Source organism: Pagrus pagrus, assembly GCF_965226575.1.
Source record: "Pagrus pagrus genome assembly, chromosome: 17".
Taxonomy (NCBI): domain Eukaryota; kingdom Metazoa; phylum Chordata; class Actinopteri; order Spariformes; family Sparidae; genus Pagrus; species Pagrus pagrus.
Window position 1 is genome coordinate 9,251,704 of NC_140201.1, and position 25,148 is coordinate 9,276,851.

General features: G+C 42.0%; 2 protein-coding genes across 3 annotated transcripts in view; one reads left to right on the forward strand and one right to left on the reverse strand.

Annotated features, from left to right (window-relative positions):
- Positions 1-15,478, forward strand: part of osbpl10a (oxysterol binding protein-like 10a) — a 66,563-nt gene extending 51,085 nt beyond the window's left edge. For both annotated transcript variants that reach the window (XM_084379215.1, XM_084379214.1), the window contains 6 exons: positions 6,217-6,366; positions 6,451-6,949; positions 10,525-10,711; positions 11,980-12,162; positions 12,241-12,394; positions 12,813-15,478. In XM_084379215.1, coding sequence (XP_084235341.1) covers positions 6,217-6,366; positions 6,451-6,949; positions 10,525-10,711; positions 11,980-12,162; positions 12,241-12,394; positions 12,813-12,857 — 1,218 coding nt within the window. In that variant the 3' untranslated portion in view covers positions 12,858-15,478. The remainder of the gene's footprint in view (positions 1-6,216; positions 6,367-6,450; positions 6,950-10,524; positions 10,712-11,979; positions 12,163-12,240; positions 12,395-12,812) is intronic.
- A 1,426-nt stretch (positions 15,479-16,904) lies between these two features.
- The window catches only part of LOC311273352 (dolichyl-diphosphooligosaccharide--protein glycosyltransferase subunit STT3B), an 87,823-nt gene continuing 79,579 nt past the window's right edge, over positions 16,905-25,148 (reverse strand). Inside the window, exons 12-16 of the mRNA XM_084380361.1 lie at positions 24,787-24,958; positions 24,121-24,294; positions 22,946-23,059; positions 21,162-21,368; positions 16,905-20,123 (exon numbers count right to left, since the gene is read on the reverse strand). Coding sequence (XP_084236487.1) covers positions 20,049-20,123; positions 21,162-21,368; positions 22,946-23,059; positions 24,121-24,294; positions 24,787-24,958 — 742 coding nt within the window. The 3' untranslated portion in view covers positions 16,905-20,048. The remainder of the gene's footprint in view (positions 20,124-21,161; positions 21,369-22,945; positions 23,060-24,120; positions 24,295-24,786; positions 24,959-25,148) is intronic.

Below are 25,148 nucleotides of genomic sequence, written 5' to 3' on the forward strand. Positions count from 1 at the left end.
AGCAAGATCCCAAAACTGATGAGCACCAGAGGGACATCATTTTCCACAGCGGAGCGGCAACGTTTTGCTGTGAAGCTGCAGAAAATGTTTTGTGGGCTATGAAACTTTACTCGACTTTACTCGACTCGGTTTTTGTTTTTTGGGGGGGGGAGGAGGTGGTTTCTGGAGCTAATCAACCTTTTGACGAGCAGTTCTGTGTAGCATACTGACCCCTTAACACTTCAGGTTCAGGGTCAAGTCAAGCGTCCAGCTTGACTTGACCCTGAACCTGAAGTGTTAAGGGGTCACAGCAGGAAACACGTGCAACTACTTAAAATCTGGTGTGAGCTGGACGGATACTGTGATGACTAATACTGTGGGTTACCGCTCTACGTCTTCTCTGTTGACTGCACCCAAAGGAGGAGGAGGAGGAGGAGGAGGAGGAGGAATCCACTTTACTCTCACACTTCAAAGATAGAGTGAGAAAGAGGACACCTCTGTCGGGGAATGATTTCATAGCAAAAAGGTTCAAGAGTTGATTCTCTTCCCCGCTACGCTGTACCTCCAGGTTCTCAGAGGGGTGTGAGGGACGGTGATGATGATGATGATGGGTGATGGACAGTGAAGGAGGACGAGCCCTCAAAGTTTAACCCATTCAAAAAAGGAAGAGGAGGCTTTGAAGTGGGAGAAGGAGCAGACTCGCCTTTTCTGCAGATGCCCACGATTCCCCCCTCATGACTTGTGAGAGACAGAGAAAGACAAAAGAGTAACAAACAAGAACAGGATGGATGAGGAAGACAGTTAAGGATGAAAGATGGTGATGGTGATGGTGATGAAACAGAATAGCGGATGGCGTTGCGCAAGGAGCCGAGGGGGGGGAGGGAGGGAGGGCTGAATGGAAGAAACAATGAAGGAGATGACAGCGCGAGGGCGGAGGAAGAGAGAGCGGAGAATGAATCAAACATGAGACTGGAGTCAATTAAAGGGAAGATGGTGAAGGGCTGGAACGGATTCAGAGGAGAGGGGGAAGGAGACAGAGAGGAGATGAGATTGAGGAGTTCAGCCCGTGAGTTCCTGAAGGAGCTCAGATACTGAACATGTTCCAGATACAAGCAGGGGAAAGGTGGAGGTGTAGAAGGAGGGATGAAGGCATGTCTGAGGGGGGACGGGAGGAGGGAGGAGGATGTAAAAATGGAAAGAGATGCAGGGAAACACGCCACAGGGATGATGGGAGGATGCGGAGGGAAACGTCACTGGGACTTTCCCTGAGCTGTATCTCCCCCCTCCTCCTCCTCCTCTTCCTCCTCCTCCTCCCTGTTTTTTTTTTTTTTCTTTTTCCAGAGCGGTGGTGGGCAGAGAGGAGAGAGACTCTCTCTGCAAGTCACGCACAGCACGGCAGCTCCACCACCTCCACCACCACCACCACCTTAACTCTCTAACAAGACCCAGGACTCCTTTCAGAAAGGCTGCTCACTCAGTCAGCAAACTCAGTTGCGGAAGAAGGGAGTTTGTTTTCGTTCGGCGTCTCCCATCAGAGCTTCACAACCCTTCAAGAAAATATTTCTGACAGGTTTTCCATTGAGAGTACAGCTGTTTTAATTGGATTTTAAAGCCTTGTGAGGGGGCGATCGAAGGAGCTTTAACTTTTCTGACTTTTTTCGCTGGATTTTATGTTGCTCGTGTTCACCTGAGGTCATCCCCACTTTCTTCCTTTTTGGAGATGAGATCCAGTTTCATGCAGGTGAAGCCTGTAGCTACACAGCAATGCAGCGTGAGTGTTTACGAGCTGTTTGTGCATGGTGTGCTATCTGTCTTTGCATCAGGGGTGAATAGTGAACTCGCAGCCTGAGGGGCATTTTAGCAGTAAACATCATTTATCTGGAATGGAAAGCATCGTTTTCCTCCAACACACCGAGAGTCGTTGTTGACTTCATGAATTATAGAAGAAAATAGCCAGCAGCTGCTCGTTCCTGTGGAAAAACATTTCAACGTGAACAGCATCTTTAAAAGTTACAGAAAAAGGTGGAACACCGAACCTTTTCTTCTTCTTCTTCTTCTTCTTCTCCTCCTCCTCCTCATGGATGTCTATATGAGAGGGTTTCATTAAAAAGGCACCATTTATAAATAGGTGTAACTAATTATATTGGTTAATTGATATTTAGTCATTCTTTATAGATCACTTATAAGCAGCTAACAGAAATCCTTCTGGGTTGCCAGGTTTCTAAATATCTCCCTGGCTGTTGTTTATCATCTCTATTCTGTATTAAAGGGTAACTCCACCAAATGTACACATTAAAGTGTGTTTACAGGTCTGGGTGAGCACTGCTGCATACATGAAAAAAGTTTTATGAAGTATAAAGTTGCATTGTGGGTAATGTAGGCGGCAGGTTTGAAAAGCAGTCCACTGATCTAGCATTGTACTCATTACGAACAGTTTAAAAACAAATGATCCAACCTGGCGCCTACATTACCCACAATGCAACAGCTTTCTCTGGAGCCACAAAGGGCTTTAAACTACCTTCTCTCCCACATATGCTGTAGTACTTCCTAAGATCTTTAAACACACTTTAAAGTATAAAATTGGTGGAGTTACCCTTTAATTCACCTGCACTGATGTAATAACCATTTATTATTATGTGAAATATATACTCATATTCTTGTAACTTTTCGTAGTACCATTAGTCTTTTGATTCTATTATATTAGTCACATCTCTGTTACATACGTTCCACTACTATTATCGTACTGCATTGCTACATACCATCCTTACCATTGATCATTACTACTGTTATCACTAGTAATCACATTTCCATGTGCATTTCATCATTATTGCTGTAATACATCTTTGTGTACTTTCACTCCTGTCAACCATCGCTTATAATTGAATACATTGTGATCTCGTTGATCTGCTCTGTACATGCGACATCTATTGCACGTCTGTCCGTCCTGGGAGAGGGATCCCTCCTCTGTGGCTCTCCCTGAGGTTTCTTCCGCATTTTTTTTCCCTGTTAAAAGGGCCTTTTTTTTTGGGGCAAGTTTTTCCTCACTCGAATCGAGGGTCGAAGGACAGAGGGTGTCGTCTCTGTACAGATTGTAAAGCCCTCTGAGGCAAACTGTGATTTGTGAATTTGGGCTATACAAATAAAATTTGATTTGATTTGATTTGATTTGATGTACAGTTTATTTGTTGTTTAATTGTTAGTCGTTAGTTGTATGCACCGAATGTAAGGATTAGCTTAATTAGCTATTAGCTATATATTTTAAAGTTGTACCTAGTTGGTTACATTATTATTTTAATGTCAAGACTTTCTTCTTGAAAATGAAAGCAATGATCCCTGAACTGTTACTTTGAACATACTTTTTATAGTACGAGCAGTCATGCTAACTAGCATCCTGTGCTAGCAACAGCAGAGAGAACAGTGGATGGTAATAAAACCTAAAATATATGATATGATTGATTAAACATTGTCGCTGTGGGCTCTGGGAAATGTTTTTTACATTTAGATAAACAATGAATCGTAAGCATAACCGAACATAAGGATTAGCTAATTTAGCTCTTAGCGCCCTTAGTGCTCTTAGCGCCCTTAAGCGCCAATAATTTTTAAAAGTTGTAGCCGTTTACACTTTTATTTTAATGTCATGTTCTTTTTGAAAATAATTACAATGACCTCAAAACCAAAACGTCATAATCTTGTAACTTTTATTTTAATGTAAACATAGTGCTAGCATACTGTGCTAACAAGCAGCAGGGAGAATGGTGACTGATGATATATCATATGATTGGTTGGACAAAAGAAACAATTGTGAGCATTTTTAAAAAAACGACTTTTTGATATTTAGACTGAACAATTAACCGTGAAAATAATGTTGTATGCATCGAATTTAGCTGTAAGCTAACCCTTTAACGCCAATATTTTTAAGGTTGTAGCTATTTTTCTCTTTCAAGACATTTGTTCATACTTAGCACAAACTCTCTTTTAATGTTGAACATTGTGTTAGCTTGCCAGCAACAGTGGATGGTAAAATAATGTGATATGATAATATTTACATTTATAAGCGATATTAACACAACAAAATGTCAGAATAAAAGTATTTCATGTTGTTCTGACCAGTATTTGTATCCCTCTTCTCCTCTTCACACTGTTAAGTCACAAATCCAAACACTCTCTGTTCTTCTTTGTACTTATTTGTCATCGACGCACGTTGTTTCCTCCCTCTCGACAAGTTAAAGCTGCATTAAAAAGTCTGAGCTAATGACAAACCACTCAGTCCACCCAGCACATCCACTGGAGGGCTTCCGCTGAAGCGCTCAGACGTCTTCAGCAGTAATTTCCTGTTGCTGTCACGCGCTTCTTTAATTAGTCAGAACCGCTGGAATCACAACAGACCTCCTCCCCCTACAGTACCTCCTCTCTCTTCCCTTTCACTTCTATATTTATCACTCTGCTCCGAGAACCGAGCAGCTCCAGGGACTCCTGTACTCGTGTGTTCAAGCATGCTCCTCGCGTGTGTGTTCATCTTTTGTGTGAAATGTTTTTTTTTTTTGTGGTGCAGAGAAATGAGAGTGTGTGCGCTCGATGTGGAATTAAAGTGTGAGTGGATGGCATGCATGCGATGAAATATTCAGGTGACAGGCAGCCACTCTGGTCCTAGAAATCTCTATTTCTTCAGCGTGTTCCTCCCCCTTTCTGCAGCAGCGTGCAATCATGCTGCCAGGAGTTCAGATTCCTTCTGTGTTCTCGCTCGCTTTCACTGAAACGAGTTGTCTGCGAGCTGGAAGAAGGACACGCATGCATTGAATGTTGTTACAGATAGAAATGGAGGATAAAGAGCAGGATGGCGGAGGGGGTGTGCAGAGAGTTGTTGTTGCCCACAGGCTCCAGAGCACTTTCTGCATTATACATCAGCCTCTTCCTTGTTTTTTTTTTTTTCTTCCGTCCTGCCCCAAGTTACTGCAGGAAATATCAAAGGCATCAGCTCTTCTTTAACCTTGACTCGATCCCTTTCCAGTTGAATGCTTCAAACACAAATGAAAGGACACGACTGCTTTTTGACCAGTGCCGATTGTCCCACAGCCATGAAGGCGTCGTATTGGATTGGATGCACTGAGGGTACTTAAAGAAAATATAGTGCTCCCACCGCCATACGAACCGCTGAAAAGTGGCGTGAAAGGCGAGATGACACGGCTGAATGGACTGTGAACGGGCTGAAAACGAGGTTGTGTATTTATAGGCCTGAATGAGTTGTGTGACCTTATTGTTGGTATTGACAGAAGAGGATGGCTTCATCTTCCTCCTCTCTGCCTTTTCCAAGTGGCAGGTGTAGTTCAGTATCAGTGAGCAAAGACACACTTCAAATAAAATGTAGGGTATTTTTTGCAGTTACGTCGGCGGTTTGGGACCGATTGTTACAGGAACATATTGTGTGTCAGAGTCGTGAGTCAAGAGTCAAATTTATTTTGTGGATTTGTTTCTTATGAATCTTTTCAAAGTGGCTGAAGATGTAAAAATATCTCTGATTTCAGATACAAAATAAGAAGATTATCTAATTTTCCTTCAGGTTGAAGGCGCCTTGTGGAATTTCCTTGTAAACAAAGTTATGTTTGGGCTCGTGTCCACATAGTGTTTGTTGTTTTTCAGGCAGAGTGCTGGTGGTGAGCTCAGGAGCGCCCTGTCTCGTCTCTTTGACAACAACATCTTGACAACAGCTGCTGTTTGATCAACGCTTGTTTTTTATTTTTTACTGGGTGCATGACGCGATCCATAGGAGACAAAAAATACAGTGAATATTATCAGCTGTGCCAGGAAAAAGGAAAAGCGACGCCTTTTGCTGAAAAGCTGAGAGATTTCCAACTCCAAGCGCCCGGAGCGGCTGCACGAGAAATAAAACATTTCCCGGTTCCCAAAACAACATGACCGTTGCAGCTTAACAGCGACACACGTACCGGACCTTTGCTGTGAAGTCCAGTTGCTGTTTGGTTAGATGTAGATACCAAAATCACGTGGTTAGGTTTAGGAGAACATTGTGATTTGGGTCAAAATGACTACATTGTTGGTTTGGTCTTTTCAGGGGAATTATTGACATTATGCTGTATTCTCACAACCCTAACCCGAGTGATATTAGATTATAATAGCAGACTCACATTTAGGGGTTGTTTTTGCAGCACTAGCTCCGCTAATGCTCCATTCAACCTTTTCATTAAGATCCAAAATCTGAAAATGTCTTTTTTGTTTGTGTAGCACCCCACCGGGCTTGAAGACATCAGCCCCAGTGATGAGGTGACGGATACGGAGGATAACGAAGAGGAGGACCTGGGTGTCCTGGACGACCAGCGGAGCATCATCCTCCACCTGCTCTCCCAGCTCAAACTGGGCATGGACCTCACTCGGGTAACACGCTGAAACACTGCGGACTCGTTTATTGTCACAAATGTGGTGCTTTCGGGTCACGTTTTAACACTTTGGCTTTCCTAGGTGGTGTTGCCAACTTTCATTCTGGAAAAGCGATCCCTCCTGGAGATGTACGCCAACTTCATGGCCCACCCCGACATGTTCCTGTCGATCACGGCCGGGGCCACCGCCGAGGACCGCATAGTCCGTTTTGTCGAGTACTACCTGACCGCCTTCCACGAGGGGAGGAAAGGCGCCGTGGCCAAGAAGCCCTACAACCCCGTGCTGGGGGAGACCTTCCACTGTTCCTGGGAAGTGCCTCGGGAAAAAGTCAAACCGTTGGTCAGATCGAACCAGGGGTCCTCGAGGGAGCCGAGCAGGGGCCCCAACAACACGCAGCAGGGCGACGACTCACCGGGAGGCTGCTACAGAGTCCGGTTCGTGGCCGAGCAGGTGTCTCATCATCCGCCGGTGTCGGGTTTCTACTGCGAGTGCCGGGAGAGGAGCATGTGCGTCAACGCTCACGTGTGGACCAAGAGCAAGTTCATGGGAATGTCGATAGGAGTGTCCATGGTGGGAGAAGGTGAGTGAGCTGAAGCACGACAGAGGAAACGAACATCTGAACCATCTGAAATTCTCTTTGTGTTTAAGATTTCTTTGATCGACGCAGAGCTGACAAAAGAGGGCAGCATAAAAATAACAGTGCGTTCATAAATAAAACATACGCAGGGCGGAGAGTCGTCTCAGTGAGTACTCAGGACCTTTACTGAAGAAAAACAACAGAAGTATTAATGCTGAAATCTACTTAAACTCAATTACATACTATAACTGTCAGATAGCTGTAGTGCTATGTTTGGAGTAGAAATGCAAAACTGCATTAACGAATAATAATTGACTGAAAATGGGTTTTTCTGAACCGACTTCAATTTACAGTGAATAAAAGCTTCCTGCAATTCAAACTGTCTTTGTGTTGACAAGGTGCTGACATAACATATATGAGCTGTACTGACATTATAATCCAGAGAGGGTGGATGAAACAGAAACGCTTTCTTTTATTTATTCAGGAAGTCACACTGAGATCAAGACGTCATTTACGAGTACAGAATAAAATAAAATGATAATAAAAATGGTGATGAAAGCGATAATGACAAAGAAATGTATTAATCAAACAGGAGAAGATTTAAATATATAATCACATACATTGAAATATGCAAAATGAGTCAAATATCCTTGGTGCAAGTAAATAATGGAATATAAATATAACAATATTCATAAAAAATACTTAAAGGTGTATAAATTAGGAGGAGCTGGGAGAACTTTGCATCTTTTGCTTTCCTACTTGGCATGATTCATTTTCTAAAACACTGAGTCAACTCAGGATACTCGTGATATCTCTAATTTTACAACATTTAGGGATATTCTCTTTTGAACCAGCTCCTTCTGGGACTGTTGTTTTCTCTTTGATTTACACAACAATTTGAACACACTGCAGGTCAATCAGAGTTTACATCAAGCAATTAAAGTGACTATAAAACCTTTCTGTGCACCTTAAAGCTCTCGTATGCTTCTTCATAAATATGGTAATCAAATTTGATCTACACAGGGCAGATCGGCCGAGCTTACTCGCTCTTTTACTCAACTGAATTGACACTGTAGCTCACTTTTTGTAACATGAGTTGTTTTTAAGGCTATCAGGAGGAACAGTGTAAATAAATCCCCGAACACATCTTTGTTTCACCCGTCCTGTGTGAAAGAGTATGAGACCTCTCCCGTGGCGATCAATAAGCCCGTCCTCTCCGTCAGCACCACAACACGATGTACAGTAGACTGTGTGAGATGAGTCACTTTGAGTGGAGACACAGGAAGTCCTTGAGCCCGATCGACTGAATCTGGATACATGACCTGATTCAGTCAGACATCAGCCTCCTCAGTACCTCTGACTACCTGTCGGCAGGTGATGACGCTGCACTTCATCATCGTGGCGTGCGGAGGCTGATGCTGCCGTCAGGGAACATGGTGACCTGAACCCCAGCGAGGATTTATTGCTGGCTGATTTTTCTATGAATGGCTCAGACTGGACTGATTGGCAGTGAGTCAGCACCAGATAAAGAACAGCACATTCAGCTGCCGATGATGCAGACGGACAGTTTTTAGGTTCATGACCAGCCGGATTTTGTTCTGACTGTATGACATTGTGTTGAGTTGTTCGGGTCAGCTGGAGCTGGAATGATGGACCTTTGACTCTCACAGGCTTACTGTGCACTTTACTAAGGTATCGCCTGCGTTTATGACTTGGGGGGGGAAAAAAATGTTGCCGGGATAATCTTCATAAGTTCCTTATTATTAATTACATCTGTGAAAAAAAGAATATTTTAGGCAAAAAAAATGTCCCAAAAAATTTTTTCAAGAAGAAAACAATTTTTTAAAGAAAAATTTAAAGAATTTATTTTTTTTTAAGAAAAAAAATGTAAAGAAAAAACATTATTTTAAAGGGGAAAAAAAATTTCTTCAAGAAAAAGATTTCTTCAAGAAAAAAGAACATATAGCACAATAGCACAAATTTCATGTGTGAAAACAAGTGAAATTTTATTTTCAGGAGAAAAAACAACAACAAAAAAACGTGAAAACGAGTGAGGAACATTTTTTCTAGAATTAAAAAAAAAGTTTTTTCAAGTGGAATATTTTTTTAAAAAAAAGAAAAAAGTGTCAGGCCGAGTGAAAATTCTTGACAAGAAAAAAAAAAAAGTATTTTTCACTAGAAAAAAATGTGTGAAACCAGGTTATTAGAAATGTGAAGTTAAAGCACAATTTCATGCTTGAAATCAAGTGAAATTTTATTTTCAGGAGGAAATTTTTTTTATAAAAACATGTGAAAAATGTTTTCGTTGAATGAAGGTTTTTTTTCCTTGAGAATCCCCCCCCCAAAAAAATGTTTGAAAAGTGAAAAAAAAAATCAGAAAAAAACCCAGTGTGTAACCACGTTTTTTCCCATTTTTCAGGAGAAAAACACGTGTGAAAGTCATGCATAAAATATATTTATGACTTCTGGTGCTTAAAATGCATTTTACTTATAAAACATGAACTTTTTGCTCTAGTAGGATTATAAATACACGACTTATTGGTAGAAGGCTACTTTCAGATATAAGTAAATGTCTGAATACTTTATCCACCACTGGTTTTCCAGGGGTTTACGGAGTGATCAGTCATTTATTACCTCCGCCAACGATGTAATGTTTTTACTCATCTCCTCCGTGTGTTGGTTGGTTTGTCACCAGCATTGCACAAAAACTACTCAACGGATTTCCACGAAACTTGGATGGAGGCTGCGTCTCAGCCCAGAATAGACCCCACTCACTTTTGGCGTCAATCTGGATAAAAGGACGGATAATGCACAGATTTTTCTATTAAGAGTCACATAATGGCTACAGGACATTATTGATGTTTATCTCTCACCATGTCAACCCTCTGTGTCACCATCTCACCACACTGGGGCCTTTCTCCCCCCTTTTTTGTGTACAGCTGCACAATCGATCCCGTGTAAACATGTGATCGTGGTGCTATTCACAGACATGTGAGAGGCAGAGGTGTTGTCGTTTACCACATAATAAATCCTCTATGCACCGACTGAATGACGCAGAGGATGATGACGGTGATGAGCTGCAGACGCTTGAGAGTCGATCATGAGCTTAAAGTTATAATAGCCTCTCTTATGGGTCTCCCTGCTGACACAAGCTGCCTACAGGAGATATCAGCTGGTGTGTATCACGCTCGCCACAGTGGGTGCATTATATGTAATAGAAACAATCATGGCCGCCTGCAGTCAGGTTAAATAATGCAACTGTTTTTTAAGGCCTATGCACACAGGACATTTGAACATCACTTAAAGATGTAAAGCTGCTCTAATGGGCAGCGATTCAATTCTTTACAGGATATTAAATGACAGCACCACACATTTAATTGAATGTGCATATATATATATGATATTTAGTTTTTCTGCACCTGTTGTTCAACATCTGATGATTCACGCAGACAAAGAGCAGCAGTGTGCAGCGAGGTCAGCCGGCTCGACTCGCCTCGGCTGATTTAAGAGTTTTTTTTTCTGTTTTTATCGTCTCTTTCTGTGCGTTTGTTTGTTCTCATCGTTCATCTCCTCCTCAGGCGTCCTCTGTCTCCTGGAGCACGACGAGGAGTACGTCTTCACGCTGCCCTGTGCCTACGCCCGCTCCATCCTCACCGTGCCCTGGGTGGAGCTGGGGGGCAAAGTCTCCATCAACTGTGTGAAGAGCGGCTACTCTGCCACCGTCACCTTCCACACCAAGCCTTTCTACGGAGGGAAGGTGCACAGGTGAGTTGTTCTCCGTCCTCCTTCCACCTGCACGCTTTTATCTGACTTTGGCAGCAAATGTTTGTATTGAAGGTTCCTCCAACAACAGCTGCATCCATACAGTCTGTAAATTCAGCAGTTTTTGCAAATTAAAATGCCGTTTAATTAAAATCTTAAAATCTAAAATTACAATACATATGAGGGATGTGTCACATGCTGTTAAAAAAGTCACTTCCTGTTCAGGGTTGCAGCGATATACTGGTTTCAAGGTGTGAAACCTGATGTTATCATACTGTGTACTTTAGCTTATATATGGTATCAAATTATACCACAGTAGTGTTATTAAAAATATATATAGATACTGTATATTTAAAGCAAAGTCTGTGTCTCATGATTTCTTCTTCTACTTTATCAGAAAAGATCAAACAAGAAAACATTTTCAATGATTTTATTTCATCACAAACGATGAACACATTGAAACACACACATGTTCACAAATACTCCATCAGCCTCTTGAGTGTGATGACAGAGCAGCAGGACTCTTCCTGACTTGCGCCCTAAAAAAAGCAAAACAACAGATTTCGCCATAAAACGGCACAAATTTGGCACAGTACAGTGTAAATGCAGTGAAACTGGTGGCCATTACAAGGCTACAGTTCAGTGTGGGGACATAATGGGACGAGAGGTAAAATATTAATCACATAAAAGCCACTCGATGTAAAAATGTGGCTGACATCAATGTACAGATGGTGCAAGTTTCCACTGGGGTTAAAACTACAATTAAAATGACATTCATTCTCCTAGAAATCATGTTTCACAACACAATAATGTGGAAACTGTCGAGATGAAGCTACACATGACAAAAATCAGGACACATATCACAGAACAAAGAAAAATACTACATACAGTTTAAAATAATGTGTGTTGGTTTCTTTTATTTGTTCTTTGTGTTCCATCTATATATGAACTGTAAAAATCATCATTTTTTAATATATTTAATACAATTTTTATATTTCTAAGAGCAATGTTACACTTATAACATGATTAATAACAAAGCAAACAACAACAACAATGTACCACGAAGCGCTACGACTGAAAAATAGTCAGTCATTGAGTAAAATGCATCTCGGCTGTGAGAGCATCTTCTTACACCTGAAAGCAAACCACAAAAAAAAAAAAGAAAATCCTCACACAGTCACTTTAAGATGATAAGTATCTTGTTCCTGAAATGTAAAATAACATCTTACATATAAACGTTCCCAACAACAATCTGTGTGTTTGGTGATCAGAGTGACGGCGGAGGTCAAACACAACCAGACCAACACCATCGTGTGCAAAGCGCAGGGCGAGTGGAACGGCACGCTGGAGTTCACCTACAGCAGCGGGGAAACCAAAGTGATCGACACGGCCAAGCTGCCCATCACCAGGAAGAAGCTGCGGCCTGTGGAGAGACAGGGGAGGACAGAGTCCAGGTAAACAAGCTCGGCACTCAGCAAGTCTCTGAAAAGGTAGAATAGTGCCAGGTGTTGAGTATCTAATGTGTTTTACAGGCGGTTATGGCAACATGTCACCAAGTCGCTGAAGGAAGGAAACATGGACGAGGCCACGGAGCACAAACACCGGCTGGAGGAGCGACAGAGAGGGGAGGAGAAGCAGAGAGCGGCTGATAACAAACCATGGACGCCCAAATACTTCACTAAAGAGGTACAGAGGAGGGAGATGAAGGTTGTGACTGTGATAGACGATCAGGAGCCTAATCCTCAAACAGCCCTCGAAAGCAAAATATCTACAGTTTTGAGATAACTGCTCACTACAGAGCGGAGAACGAGGCAGTGATAGAGGACACGGCTGAGAAATAAAACAAAACAAAACATTTTTCACTTACCTGTGGTGCTAACTGGGCAGTTCTGGTTTCTGAAATTTCTGTCTGAGAGTTTTATGGAGTAAATGGGTGCAGTTACCCTTTAATGATGGTTACTATAAAGTGTTTAAGTCGTTTTTCGTCGTGCTACTTTCGGTAATTTGGGTGAACTGCCCCTTTATATCTGACGCTCAAAGCTTTAAGCTGTAACTTTCTTCAAAGTATTTTTCCTCTTCTCACTTCTCTCCTTCGCTCCTGCAGGGAGAAGGCTGGATCTACAACAAACCCCTGTGGAAGTCGACCTGACAGCAGAGCGACTCTCTCTTCTCACGGACAATAACTGAGCTCCCGCCTCTCGGCGCCGAGGGCGGGAAGTCAAGCAAAGGGAGCGGTGACCTCCGGAGACACGCGGACCCGAGCTAAAGACTCCCAGAGTGACACACAAACAGGAAACAAGCAAGGTGCCAAAGGGATCTCCACTGTTAGAACCAAGATGGTGGTCGCAGCTCTTGGGGACAAAGTACATTTTTATATACAGTTAATAGTATTACTATTCAAAGTAGAGTATTTCTATTTTTCACCTTGCAAAGGCCTTTTTTGCACACGCACAGTATGAAGTTTGCCACTGGTGTTTTGCTTTGTCGTTTTGTTTTTACGATCAATATGTTTCCTCAGACATTGTCGATATTTGGTTTCCGGGCTTTTAGTTTGTAAAGCAGCGTTAGAATGAATCGATACCCTGTAACACGTAATACTGTAGCTGTAAAAGAGTTGTTTATAAAAGCACTTTTACCATAGAAATAAATTTAATATTTTGTATCTATGGCTTTTACCAATCAGGGTGGTCTCTAAGAGCTTTACGGGGAAACACCTGAACATATGAATCCAGAGGTAAAAGGAACAAATGTACGACATTAGTTTATGTGTTAGTATATATTATTATACAGCGAGCTACTAGAAAGTCCTGATTGTTTTCGTCTGCACTATGAATGTACTCGGGCACATTTTTAATAGTATGCTACTTTTCTCATCTTGTACTGTTGGCTACACGTGCTCTTTGTGTTTTACTTCACCGCGCCGCTCCATTCACAGTATCGACGCCTCCACATAACAGACCTTTCACATTTCCATTACTGCCTCTCTTATGCAGCTATTCCAGCCATTAGTCACTTTTTTTCCACTCCAAAACAAAAAACACTCCCGGGTCTTTTCTAAATCCTTTCTGTATCTGCGCCCCCGAAGATGCCACTCGTGTAATTAGGCTGCCGCTGCTCACCCGGCCTCGCACCCCCCCCCCGAAGTTAATACTCCTCCTTAGGTTGCCCGTGGTGATGAATATGGATGAGGAGGAAACACACAACCATGTTTTCACATCTGGGGGTCGCTGGAAGGTTGCCTCTGTGAAGAGGATAATCCACCGGAATAACAAATCACTGGGAACTGGGGTAATCAGCCTGTTGGATAAAAAATAAAAAGGAAATGCATCATCACTCCTGTGGCACTGACGTCTTCACAGTCCACATCTGACATGGACACATCCGTGTGGCCAGTGTTCAAACCTCATGGCTTCCCTATACAGAAAAAAGTGGAATAGCGAGTAACAGTTTGATGTTGTTCTTCACTGAAATTTGATTTCTTATGGCCTTAAATTATTATTTTTTTCATGAAAGGAAGTTCACAAACTCTGCACTGCCTGCTCTTTCAGTTGTTCCTTCACTTTAAAGGGGGTATTCGGTGTATTTTTAAACTCTGGGCCTTATGTTTACATGTTTTGGTGTGTAAAAGGCTACGTTTACAAATTTTCCACTATTATTCCGAATACAGGTCATGTAAACAGCATATTCAGTTTGGATAATAATCAGGTCTTATTCCGAATGTAGCATTTTCTGATCAATGTGCCGGTATTGTTCTTGTTTTAGGAGCACTGTTTATGCATTGGGAATATGCGCCTATGTGCAGTAATTCAGAGTGTGCACGGCTGCATGTAAACGGGAATATTAGTGGAATATTGTCTTTTTCAGGGCAGAAACAGGAATATCGTCTGTATCTAAATAGCCAATAGTTCACATTTACCAAATGCTTTGTGATCGGTCCGGTAGATCATCTCAGCTGGCGGCCGCGACACGGCTGCAGTGTAATCCTCCGGGGCAACTGCGACCGTCAAAGTTTCGTCCACCAAAAGTCTGTCTGGTTTTTGCCACTGAGAGAATGAGGTTGTTTTTCCTACACAGACGGACCTTTTTGTTAAATACTGAGATCCTTTTGTAACCAGAAACAACCACAAGTCTTGCTCAAGGAGAAGTCTCGCGAGTGGTGAGTTGTTAGAGCTGCAGCGATGACTGAGGACATAAATTATTGCTGCTCTGAGTGAACTCCCAGATGCCTCTCTTCAACCGTTTTTCACCATCTTCTTGTTGCAACAACTCACCTCTCATGTGATTTCATTAGACTTGTGTTTCTGGTTATAAAAAGGACATTATAATGACAAAAAGGTCCATCTTTGTAGAAACGTTACCGTAATGTCAGTGGCAAAAAACAGGCACTTTTAATGGACATGAGTTTGATGGTCGGATTACACCGCTGCTGTCATTTACACACTTAAACATGTAAATATAAGGCCCAAGTTTTAAAAATACTGGAATTTCCCTTTAATTTTCAAATAGTATCCATATTTTAAACCAGATGAATTTACCGTATGCCTATTTGTAGCTTATGCCATGACAGTAGAGAGAACAAACCATCAGCAAACCACTGTTCATTACTGTTTTATGACACTCGCCTTACATGAAACTGACAAGATGTTTTGTTTTTATATCCAAAAGGATTCAGACTCACTGAAGTAGATAGTGATTGTGGATAAAGGAGGGATTGTTCATTAATAATAAAGACCTTCTATCTTTTTGTTAATTAAACATGTCTTCTCGTGATGTCCTGAATTTATAATGTCCTGCATTCAGCTGAACACTGCTACTGCTCACTCACCACACAGCCCGAGGACCTGTGCAGCATTTTATCTTTCACATCGCAGGACAAAGCACAGTCGCACTATTTACCCCCATTAGTGGTGCAACATGGACTAGCCTGTCTAATCCTGAAGAAGAGGATGGAAGATGAATTTAGTACAAATAGTCACTGTACAGTACCTGGAGGACGAACTGTAGCAACTTTGGTGGTCCCCTAACCTTTAATCACACTCCAGCCAGCGATATCCAAGAATCCTCTCTCAAAAGGACACTTTAAATCTAATGACCAAGTTCCCCTCAACCTGGTGATTAATGCAAACATAGAAAATATGCTAATGATTGCACGGTTACATAAGCACAATAAAAAAAGAAGAAGCTTGATTTGGCATGCTTACTGTACGTGGGCTAAGAGGCTAATCGTGTCACACTGAGTATCAACATGGTACCATGACATTAACATGCACACATGGCACACACTGAGATCAAACATGTGATCTGTATGTTTATGGCACATTTAGGCTGCTGATTAGTAAATACAGGTTACACCAGGTGTGCCCAAACTTTTCCCCTTGCAGGGTCAAGAATGGAAACGTAATAGTGGACCCCGGGCCAAAGGAAAGCACCTGTTGTATTGGTAAGATACAAAAATGGATCCCAAGTTCCCTTAACTGACTGACTTCCTACACAACTGTCACACACTATCCACTGTGCTCAGATTATGGAAATTAATTATTTATGACACATTCAAAGAGCATTATTAACTTATTACAATGAATCAAACCGGCATAAACATTAATTAAATTCGGCAGTAATTGCCTATTAAGGACGTGAGGATACTTGAGTTTGTCTCTTCAGTTTTGATTCATGCAACTCTTTATAACGACCCCCTGCAGCACCAACCTCGTTAGAGATATCTTATTTAACGCTTGTTTGGATGCAGTTATTCACAACATTACACCCTCAGCTTTTACAGATTCAACTCAGGGCTAGCATGCTGCTTCATAAGTATACCTACGCACCATAGTTCAGCTCTGGAAAAACTGGGTTTCAGTGCCTCACTCAAGTCAAGATAAGAGCTGGACTTCACATAATCCCACCGTTATTTACCCACATACCAAAGGACTCCAGCTCGTGATCGCACAGTCACATGCCTCTTTAACCCAACGCCAACCATCCCCACCAGTGTGAGAGTTACATCAGGCTTTACACATGCTGTTGTAGACTCAGAAGGTAATGTCTTCATCCAGAGGCTAATGCTGCCATCAAGTGGTTGGCTTCCTGTTCACCTCGGTTTGCAAAATGTGAATATACCGAATGTGCTGTCCATTAATTACCCTTTATAATGCTTTGGTTTCAGGAGGAGGATGCATCAATAACAACAACATACACACAGGTTTTCATTAAAGTGTATATTTAAAGATGGCTGAACAGAACAACAATGTAAAAATGTAAACTTTGAAGGTGAGGGAGGGATTTCATCAAACATAAAACGGTGTCGGGGTCAGACGGCACTGAGCTACTAAGAGATGAGTTAAACTTAGTAGAGGAAGAACTTTTCCGCCGCTCTTAAGTGACACAAAATGTAAGAAAGGATGAAAACATAAGAGGGCAAAAACAAACTGCACATCACATTAAGGCTTAGTCTGAACTCTCTTCTCTCGACAAATGAGAAATCAAAAAGGACGCGACACAGTTTTAGGCGTTGTGTGAATCACAATGTGGCGTTGTGTCGAAGGTCTGAAAGCCTGAAACGGTGACACGAGATCAAAGTGAAGAAAGAACAAAGCATTTCAGACACAATTTAAAATAATAAAATACACGGAGGAAAAAACAAGCAGGTGATACTAATAAAAGTCACTTTCTGTGAGATGTGACAAAACAAGTACAGCTGTATGATGTGTTAGTCTTTTGATGTGTCACTTATTTGATAACAAATTTGCTGAAGCGTGCACACACAGAAACTCCTTTAGTGTTCAGACATCTGAAGAAACCCCAGACACAAAGAACAGTGCAGTGCCCGCAGAGTAACGAGTCAAAGGTTACAGCTCGTTAAAGCTGTGTCCTAACGTTATACCACCTCGCACGCCGGAGCTGGAACAATCGGGCGACTCATCGATAAATCAAGTGACAGAATAAACTATTTTTTTATTAACCGGTTAAGTGGTTGGTTGTTTTTCTTCGTCTTTTTTATTAAATATCAGCTTGGACGAAAATTCCTAGTCACAATTTTCCTGTTTTGTAATATTTTATGGATAGATGATAATCAACTGATCAATCAATAAAGAAATGAATCATTAGCAGTGCTACTTTATACTAATATTGTAAAGACTGAGTATTGTTTGTCGACTGTGTCCATGAAACGTTCTCAAAATCGATCAAATCTAGTTTGCACGCTAGAAAATTAAAGGGCCATTCGAACCTTTGGGGAGGGATAATGTAAAATGCTATAGAGGTGCATCATGGGAAATGTAGGAGGATTTTTTTCAGTGTAAATTGGATACTTAGTTTTTGACGGTTGGTCAGACTAAAAACTAGTTTGTAGCAACATTTTTATTGGCCGTATGTGAGCAGATTGTAATGTGCCGTGAAAAATGAGACCTTCGCCGTCTCTCTCAGTTGCCTAAACAAGCGTGTGTCCACTCTCCGCTCTGCTAACAGAGAGCAACAGTAGCTAACATTAGTTTAGAAACTGCTAACAGAAACTAACCACCGGCTTCAAGCACGACACAGAAACTCCACAAAGTTTCATTTCCAACTTTTTAGAGTCAAATAAAATGATGAAAATAATTGTTAGGTGCAGCCCTACTTCTTACCGGTATATTGTCAAGAATAACTTTATCTATAATGTGAACAACTTGCATTAGAGGTGAGACAATTAGTGAATTATTTTGAACATCTGCTCGTTGCAGCTTCTCCAGTGAGGATTTACTGCTCACGTCTCTTTTATAAAATAAACTACAGAGAATATTTTGGGGTTTTGGACTTTGAGTTGGACAAAACATGATATTTAACATCACTTTGAGCTCCGGGAAACTGATTTTCTGACATTTTATTGACAAACAAATAATTGCTTAATAAGACTTAGTTGCAGCCCTAATATGTTTACTAACATATCTGAGAACAGCGGTTATTTCTACAGTGTGAACAAACAATTTAGCAGATAGCTTTTAAGACTCGTATGCAGTATGGGATTAGGACACAGCTCTAAAGATGGTTGTTAGTCCACCGTCGTCACAGACAAAGATGGAAGCTCTCGTCTTTCCTAGTTTCACTTTCAGTGCCTGTGTACTAACTACACCCCCTTCACAGTTCACCAGTCTTTTTCCAGACAATCTTAAGAAAACGTCCGGTTTCCAATGCCTCATTCTGGTTTGAAGCACCCGACCCGCTGCTATGATACAAAAAACAGAAACGCTAACAAATCAGAGACAGTCACAAAATCATGAGGCGACGATGACCAGTGATGAGGCACTAGGCTTTGCACGCTTGAACTAGAAGAGCTCCCTCTGCAGGAAGGGAGGCCTAATTTATTATCACTACTTTTTACACACAGTTGCTTGCTTCTGTCTTTAAAACCCTAGCAGCAGAAATGTACAATCTATGCAATTTATGAAAAAGAGGGGGCTGGGGGTGGGGGGGAACATCGTAAAAATTCACATTCATTCTTTCAACAAAATCTCAAGCCCCTCTGTACAAGAATTATTGCATTCACTGTTCGATTTGCTGCCGTACAAAAAAAACCCGAAACAATCACATAGAGAAATTAAGAGGAAAAACAAAAAAAAAACTGCATATTTAAAAATCACCACAACAATCCAATATATTATCATCCTTTTAGACATTTTCTTTACATCACATATTTACATATTAGGCCAATTTTTTTTTGTCTAAAGAATTTGTTGAAAAAGAAGGTCGGGGGAGCCAGGCAGACATTAAAGGAGATGATGATGATGATAAAAAGGTTAATATTACAGATGGACTGTGTCTAGAAAGACAGTGACGTTCCTCCATACCGCATACTGTCCTCTGTACACGTGTCAGGAACAAGTCCTCAGCTTTTCACCCCCTGCGCTTCCTCACTCTCAGTAATGAGTTCACATGTGCCATGGAGCAAGGTCGATGGGTCTTTGGTGCAAATGTTCCTAGTCTTCTCTCGTTTCCCCCTCTGCCTCCTCTCACCCCCGTACTGATAAGCAGTTTATTAAACGTACCACAAAAAAAAATTAATCGACGCCGAACCAAGTAGAGCAGCCCTATGCCTTGCCACACATTCAAGTACAAAGTAAAAAAAAACAAAAACAGAAAAAACAAAAACAGGAGAAAAAAAGCCAGACAAAGATCCTTAGGATAAAACAGACAACAGTTCTGGAGCTAGCCAGATATGACACTTCAACTTCCTCAACACACGGGGGCGCTCTAATGGGAAGCGCTTGAGACCAAGTGCCAGATAAACGGCCCCTGTGTTCTTCTTCATTGGTTGTTCGAGGTTTTCTTCGCATTTCGTTTTTGTTTTCCCAGAAGAGTTTCATCATCATTATTTCTTTTGTAATTTCTTGCCTTTCCTCAGGGCGAGCTTGTTCTTGATGTGTCCTCGCTTCCTCTTGGCCGTCTGGACGGAGGGACAGAAAAAACAATAAATCAAACGGCAAACAATGAAGGTAAAAAGGAGTTTCATTGAGAATTTATGCGATGTGATTTATTTATATGACTTTGATTAAACTTCTGACTCGTCAAACAGAATCTACTCGTATCATTTTACGACTGCGGTGACAGAAATGATGGAGACTTTATTACCGTGAATAATAATTCAAGAGAACCTTATTTAAGTTCGTAAATTAAAGTGACTTTGCTAGAAAATGTACAAGCTTTAGGTCTTTTTCCCAGAAAAACATCCGTTGATTCTGTCCTCAATATGAAATTAAATTAATAAGATAAAATTAAATCTGAACTAGAATGACTGTTTTGCGGTTGTATGCCTCCGCACACCAGTCGAGTTACCGTTCCTGAGCTACGCCGTTGAATAATGGCCGGAACATATTTTGCAGAACATTACGATGTCACAGTGAAGTTGACCTTTGGGATAAAAAATGATAAAAGATGAAGACATTTGTGTAAAACTTTGCTGCACTCATCATATAAACTGTTGATTTATGTCCATACGTGTGTTTTTTGAGGTCACAGTGACCTTTGACCACCAAAAAATGCTCTACAGATAAGAATGGGATGGACAACCCGAAAACATAATGCCTTCAGTCACGGCTGTCGCTGGCACGGAGGCGTAAAAACCAGGTGATTCTGTCCTCATGATCAGAAGGGAGACGGAGACAGTGTTTCAGATAAATGTATATCCTCCCTCATTCATTGCTCCTGTTCTGCCTCTGTAAGTTAAGTTAGCAGCAGTTCAACCAGCTCTGAATCACCACGTGGATGTCAGTGAAGGTGGACTCACAACCAGTGGGAAAAATACGCTTTTTGTCAAGTTTGTTTCCAAACTACACCAACGTGTGAAGCTGCTCTTCAATGGTACTCACAATTTGCATTTAGATTGTCAACACAGGCAGGATCGTTATTTACTAACAAACCCTAAATGAATCTCTCCAAACCTGGAGGGCAAATTAACCACTGAGCATCAAAACATGAGTGCTACCTTTTTGGAGGTGTACTTCTGCTTGGGCACCACACTGCGCAGCTTGTGGTCCAGCGGCTCTCGGTTGTCCAGCTTCTTGACCTTGTAGATCCTGACCAGCCAGTGCTCCGAGGTGAACGCCTCTTCCAGGTGCTTGAACTTGATGTCCTTGTTGCCGATCTCGGCGTTGCGTGTTCGGTCGAAGCCCGGAGGCGTCCTGAAGTCCAGCTGGGTGACGGAAAAATGACGTCATTAGACTAATTAGCTAGCTGCGTGTTTAAAATGTTCATCAAATGTGAACTACTCCTTCCTTCAGATTAAAATGAAGTCGCATTTAACTTCTCTTTGTAAAGACGATTATAACATCGTGTCTGAAAAAGTCTCCTCTTTTTATTTCATCTCAGCCCACTGCAGTGTTGCCATTTCAAACATTACTGCCGAAGAGATAAAGACGAGAACAAACACGATTATAAAAGAAAAACAAAAAGTTTAATAGCACTTTTAATTACCGAGCAGCGTCTGCCCTTTGGCGACTGTTACATTTACTCGCTGTATGAGCCACTTGCAACTTCTTACTGTGCTGCTCTGACTGTGTCCTCCTCACACTCGGTTCGCCCTTGTCACCTCTATTCTAAAAGCTACAGTCGCCATCGACCTTCCCCTTCCTCCCTTTTTCTCTCTCCTCTCTTCAGAGTCCACTCTCCCTCTCCCTTCAGGTACCACTTCTACAGTACATTAGCATCTCGTTCATGCCTTCAGGCTGCTTCCCGAGGACAGCGTGTGAGACATTAAATTATTTTTAGTCACAATAGTTTAGTCTCTCGATTTGTATTTATTAGCGCTGTCCAACTTGTGTAAACGTTAGGAAAGAGAAATAATGGAGTAGATTTTTGCTTCTATTATTACATACTTTGTATTCTGCATGTATTATGCATCGTCAGTATTATCCTTTAATCTCACTGCTGCAAACTCCATCCTCAACTATCCTGCGTGATTCTCCCCACTCTACTCATTGTCTTTTTCATGATGTCCTCTAAGCCTGCGTTTCACCTTGTCACATCCTGTTTCCGTGAAGCTAATCCACCCCCTCTCTTACTCTGACTTTCTTTCTTCTCTCGCTGGGCTCACTCCCTCCTGTCCTCCGCTTCCATCTGCGCCTTACTCTCTTCCATCGCTTTCCCCCCGAAACACAGAGCTACAACGGAGCATTAGCTGTCTGTCGAGCTGAGCTGTTGTCCGGGCTGCATCTACAGCGGGGATGTAAGCACCTAGCAAGAAGGATTCCTCTCATCTCTTCTCTGCTACCTGCCAGAAGTAGCCGTGGCACATTTCAAAGCTTACGCCAATCCGTCACATTCCTTCTCCTTCATCCGTTCCTTCTTTCCAACCCAACACCCCCACCCGCTCCCTTTCCGAACCTCAGGAGCTCCCAAAGGCATCCCCTTAAATCCTCTTCCACCTGTGTGTCAGCCATCTCTGCTTTTAGGATACAGTAGCAACAACTTTTACACCTTTGGTGATGGCAGCTGGTTGTTATTCTCAGCTGAAGCTGCATAATACAGTAGCTCCATTTTATTTTTTTACCTCTCTGGCTACAGCAGCTGCTTGTTATTTTCTGATCTTGGCGCAGAGCTGCAACTCATTATTTGTACCTGTGAAGGGGATCATAACCCTGAAAAAAACCTTTGTCTCTAGCCGTGCCCTCACACCTGCAGATGAAAAAAAAAAATCGATCGAAGATATGCAGGATGTTAACTCGGCCAGAAAGGAACATCAGGCCTTTTCGACAGAGCTCCTCTCCTCACCTGCATTTCGCCAAATCGATAGTAGGACATCTTGTACATGAGGCAGTTGAGCAGAGTTGGTGAACCGGCCTTGTCCACTCTGAACTCTCCCTGAGGAGTGAAGTAGTCACTCTCCTGAAGAAGACAAGAAGGAAGACGTCGAGAACATTAGTAATGTAGATGCTGAAGTAATTTCATAGCATTTTTTGTACAGATTACATTAATCAGATATAACTTTGCAGTTGTCTTCATCTTTAGAGGTTCTGTTAGGCGGATTTTGTTGCATTTGGACATCGGTAGGCTTTGTAGTCTTTATGCTAAGCTAGGCTAACCATCTGGTGACATCATAGCAGCCATACAGAAATGTGAGTGGTATCTACCGTCTTTTGCACTTGATTTGGTCCAGTAAACTGATTCCTTTAATGTCAGATCATTGTAGGAAGTGTTTCCTCTACATTCATTCAAGACTAAGACCGACAGGGATGGATGTGGAACAACTACCAAAAATAACACCCTGCCACTACTGCTATCTAATAATCACAGTTGTGGGAGACTGGAGAACACGGTCTCTTCAGCTACATCTCTCCTGGAGAGACGTTTCCTTGGCCATCTATACTCTAAGCAGCGTCTTAAGGCTTCACACAGGCAAAGTAAGGTGGTGACAGCTGAAGTGTCATGATAGGAAAAATCGTTATACGCACAGTGATGCAGGTAAAAATGAAACTAACACAAAGCAGCCTTGAGAGCTGTGTATTGCCTCCGAGATAAGGCTGGGGAGCTATCTGATTACTGACTTGCTGCATGTGCACGCAGCTTTCTCTGTGAAGCCTGATTCCTTGAATGCATGTTTTTGTGGCTCTAACTCGCAGTTGTGTGCTGGAGAAGTGTCAGCTGTGGCATTCATATGTTGAGAATTCAGACAAAAAAAGAAAACGGGAACATCTGGAACTTGAAAAATGTGAATTTGACATTATCTCTATTGAAAAAGAGGTTGCTGCTCAGAATGTGCCTCCGACTCGCGCATAATGTGTCTTGGATGCAGCACAGCAGGATAGACACAGTCTGTCCTTGAGCTTCAATATAAAGTCTCAGTGTGTTAGAACGAAAAGCAAACATTGATTTCTCTGCTGTGTAAGTGCTCGGTACATGATCTCCTGGAGAATCTCTGCAGTGGAGGGAAGGTGTCTCTCACTCACCCTGATGTCTTTGGGGTGCTCTCCCTCCGCTATCCTCACCATCCACAGGAACTTGTTTATATCGTCTCCCGAGTAGCCGATTACACCTCCGAAGATAATCAGAACGTAGTCCACGTCCAGCGACCTCATGATTTGGTAGGCTGCGCTCTCGTTGGACGACATGGCTTTCCCCACCTAGAAACAGAAAGACAAGTGGTGCTTTAATTGGTGTTTCACAGACATGACGCTTCAATACGGCGATGGGATTACTAAACAGATCCGTCTTGCAGTCTCTGTAATTGCATTTCTAGTGGACAGATGCTGAAGAGACAACAATCAGCAGGTAAAAAGTAAGAGAGACGAAAGCTGTAGGGCTTCAACAGACTTAACTACAAGACAAAAACATTCCCCTACATTCAGCAGAAGATAGGAAAAAATAAATCAAAGCCACAGAACCTGACAGCAATTAACTGAAATCCCCCTACAGTGAAAAGTCAATGGAAAAAGTTTAAGCAAACAAGAATGTGAGGCTTGTTGGAAGCAGAGGGTTTATACAATGTGGCAATTACATAAAAAATTCACTGAAGAGGATGCTAATCACCCAGTTGCTGCTGGAAGAAATTATTTGTTCCTCTGAAAAAAAAAAAAAAGCAAAGAGATGAAGACGAAACAGATAAAAGGGCTCACCAGCGCGATGTGACTGTTGTTCCAAGTGTTATTATCCACCAGTGTGGTCCTGTTGGCCATGCCGGCTATTTGGTAGCCGTAGTCCCACCACGACATGACGCGCGCATGCTCGTCTGTATTCTGTCTCAGCCAGTAGTAGGCCTCCCTGAAGTCATCCAGGATGTTACGCGTCCTAACGAGAAAACAAAGGTTGACAGGTAACAGCGTTGACAGGCATATGGCTGCGGAGGCTATTAATATTTCAGCTCAGACTTTGAATCAAAATAGAGCATCCATGCATAATAAACCGAGGGTTAAAAAACACCTCACACTTTGAACGTTTCACGGCCTAAATTCTCCTCAAGGAGCGGGCGCAGACATAA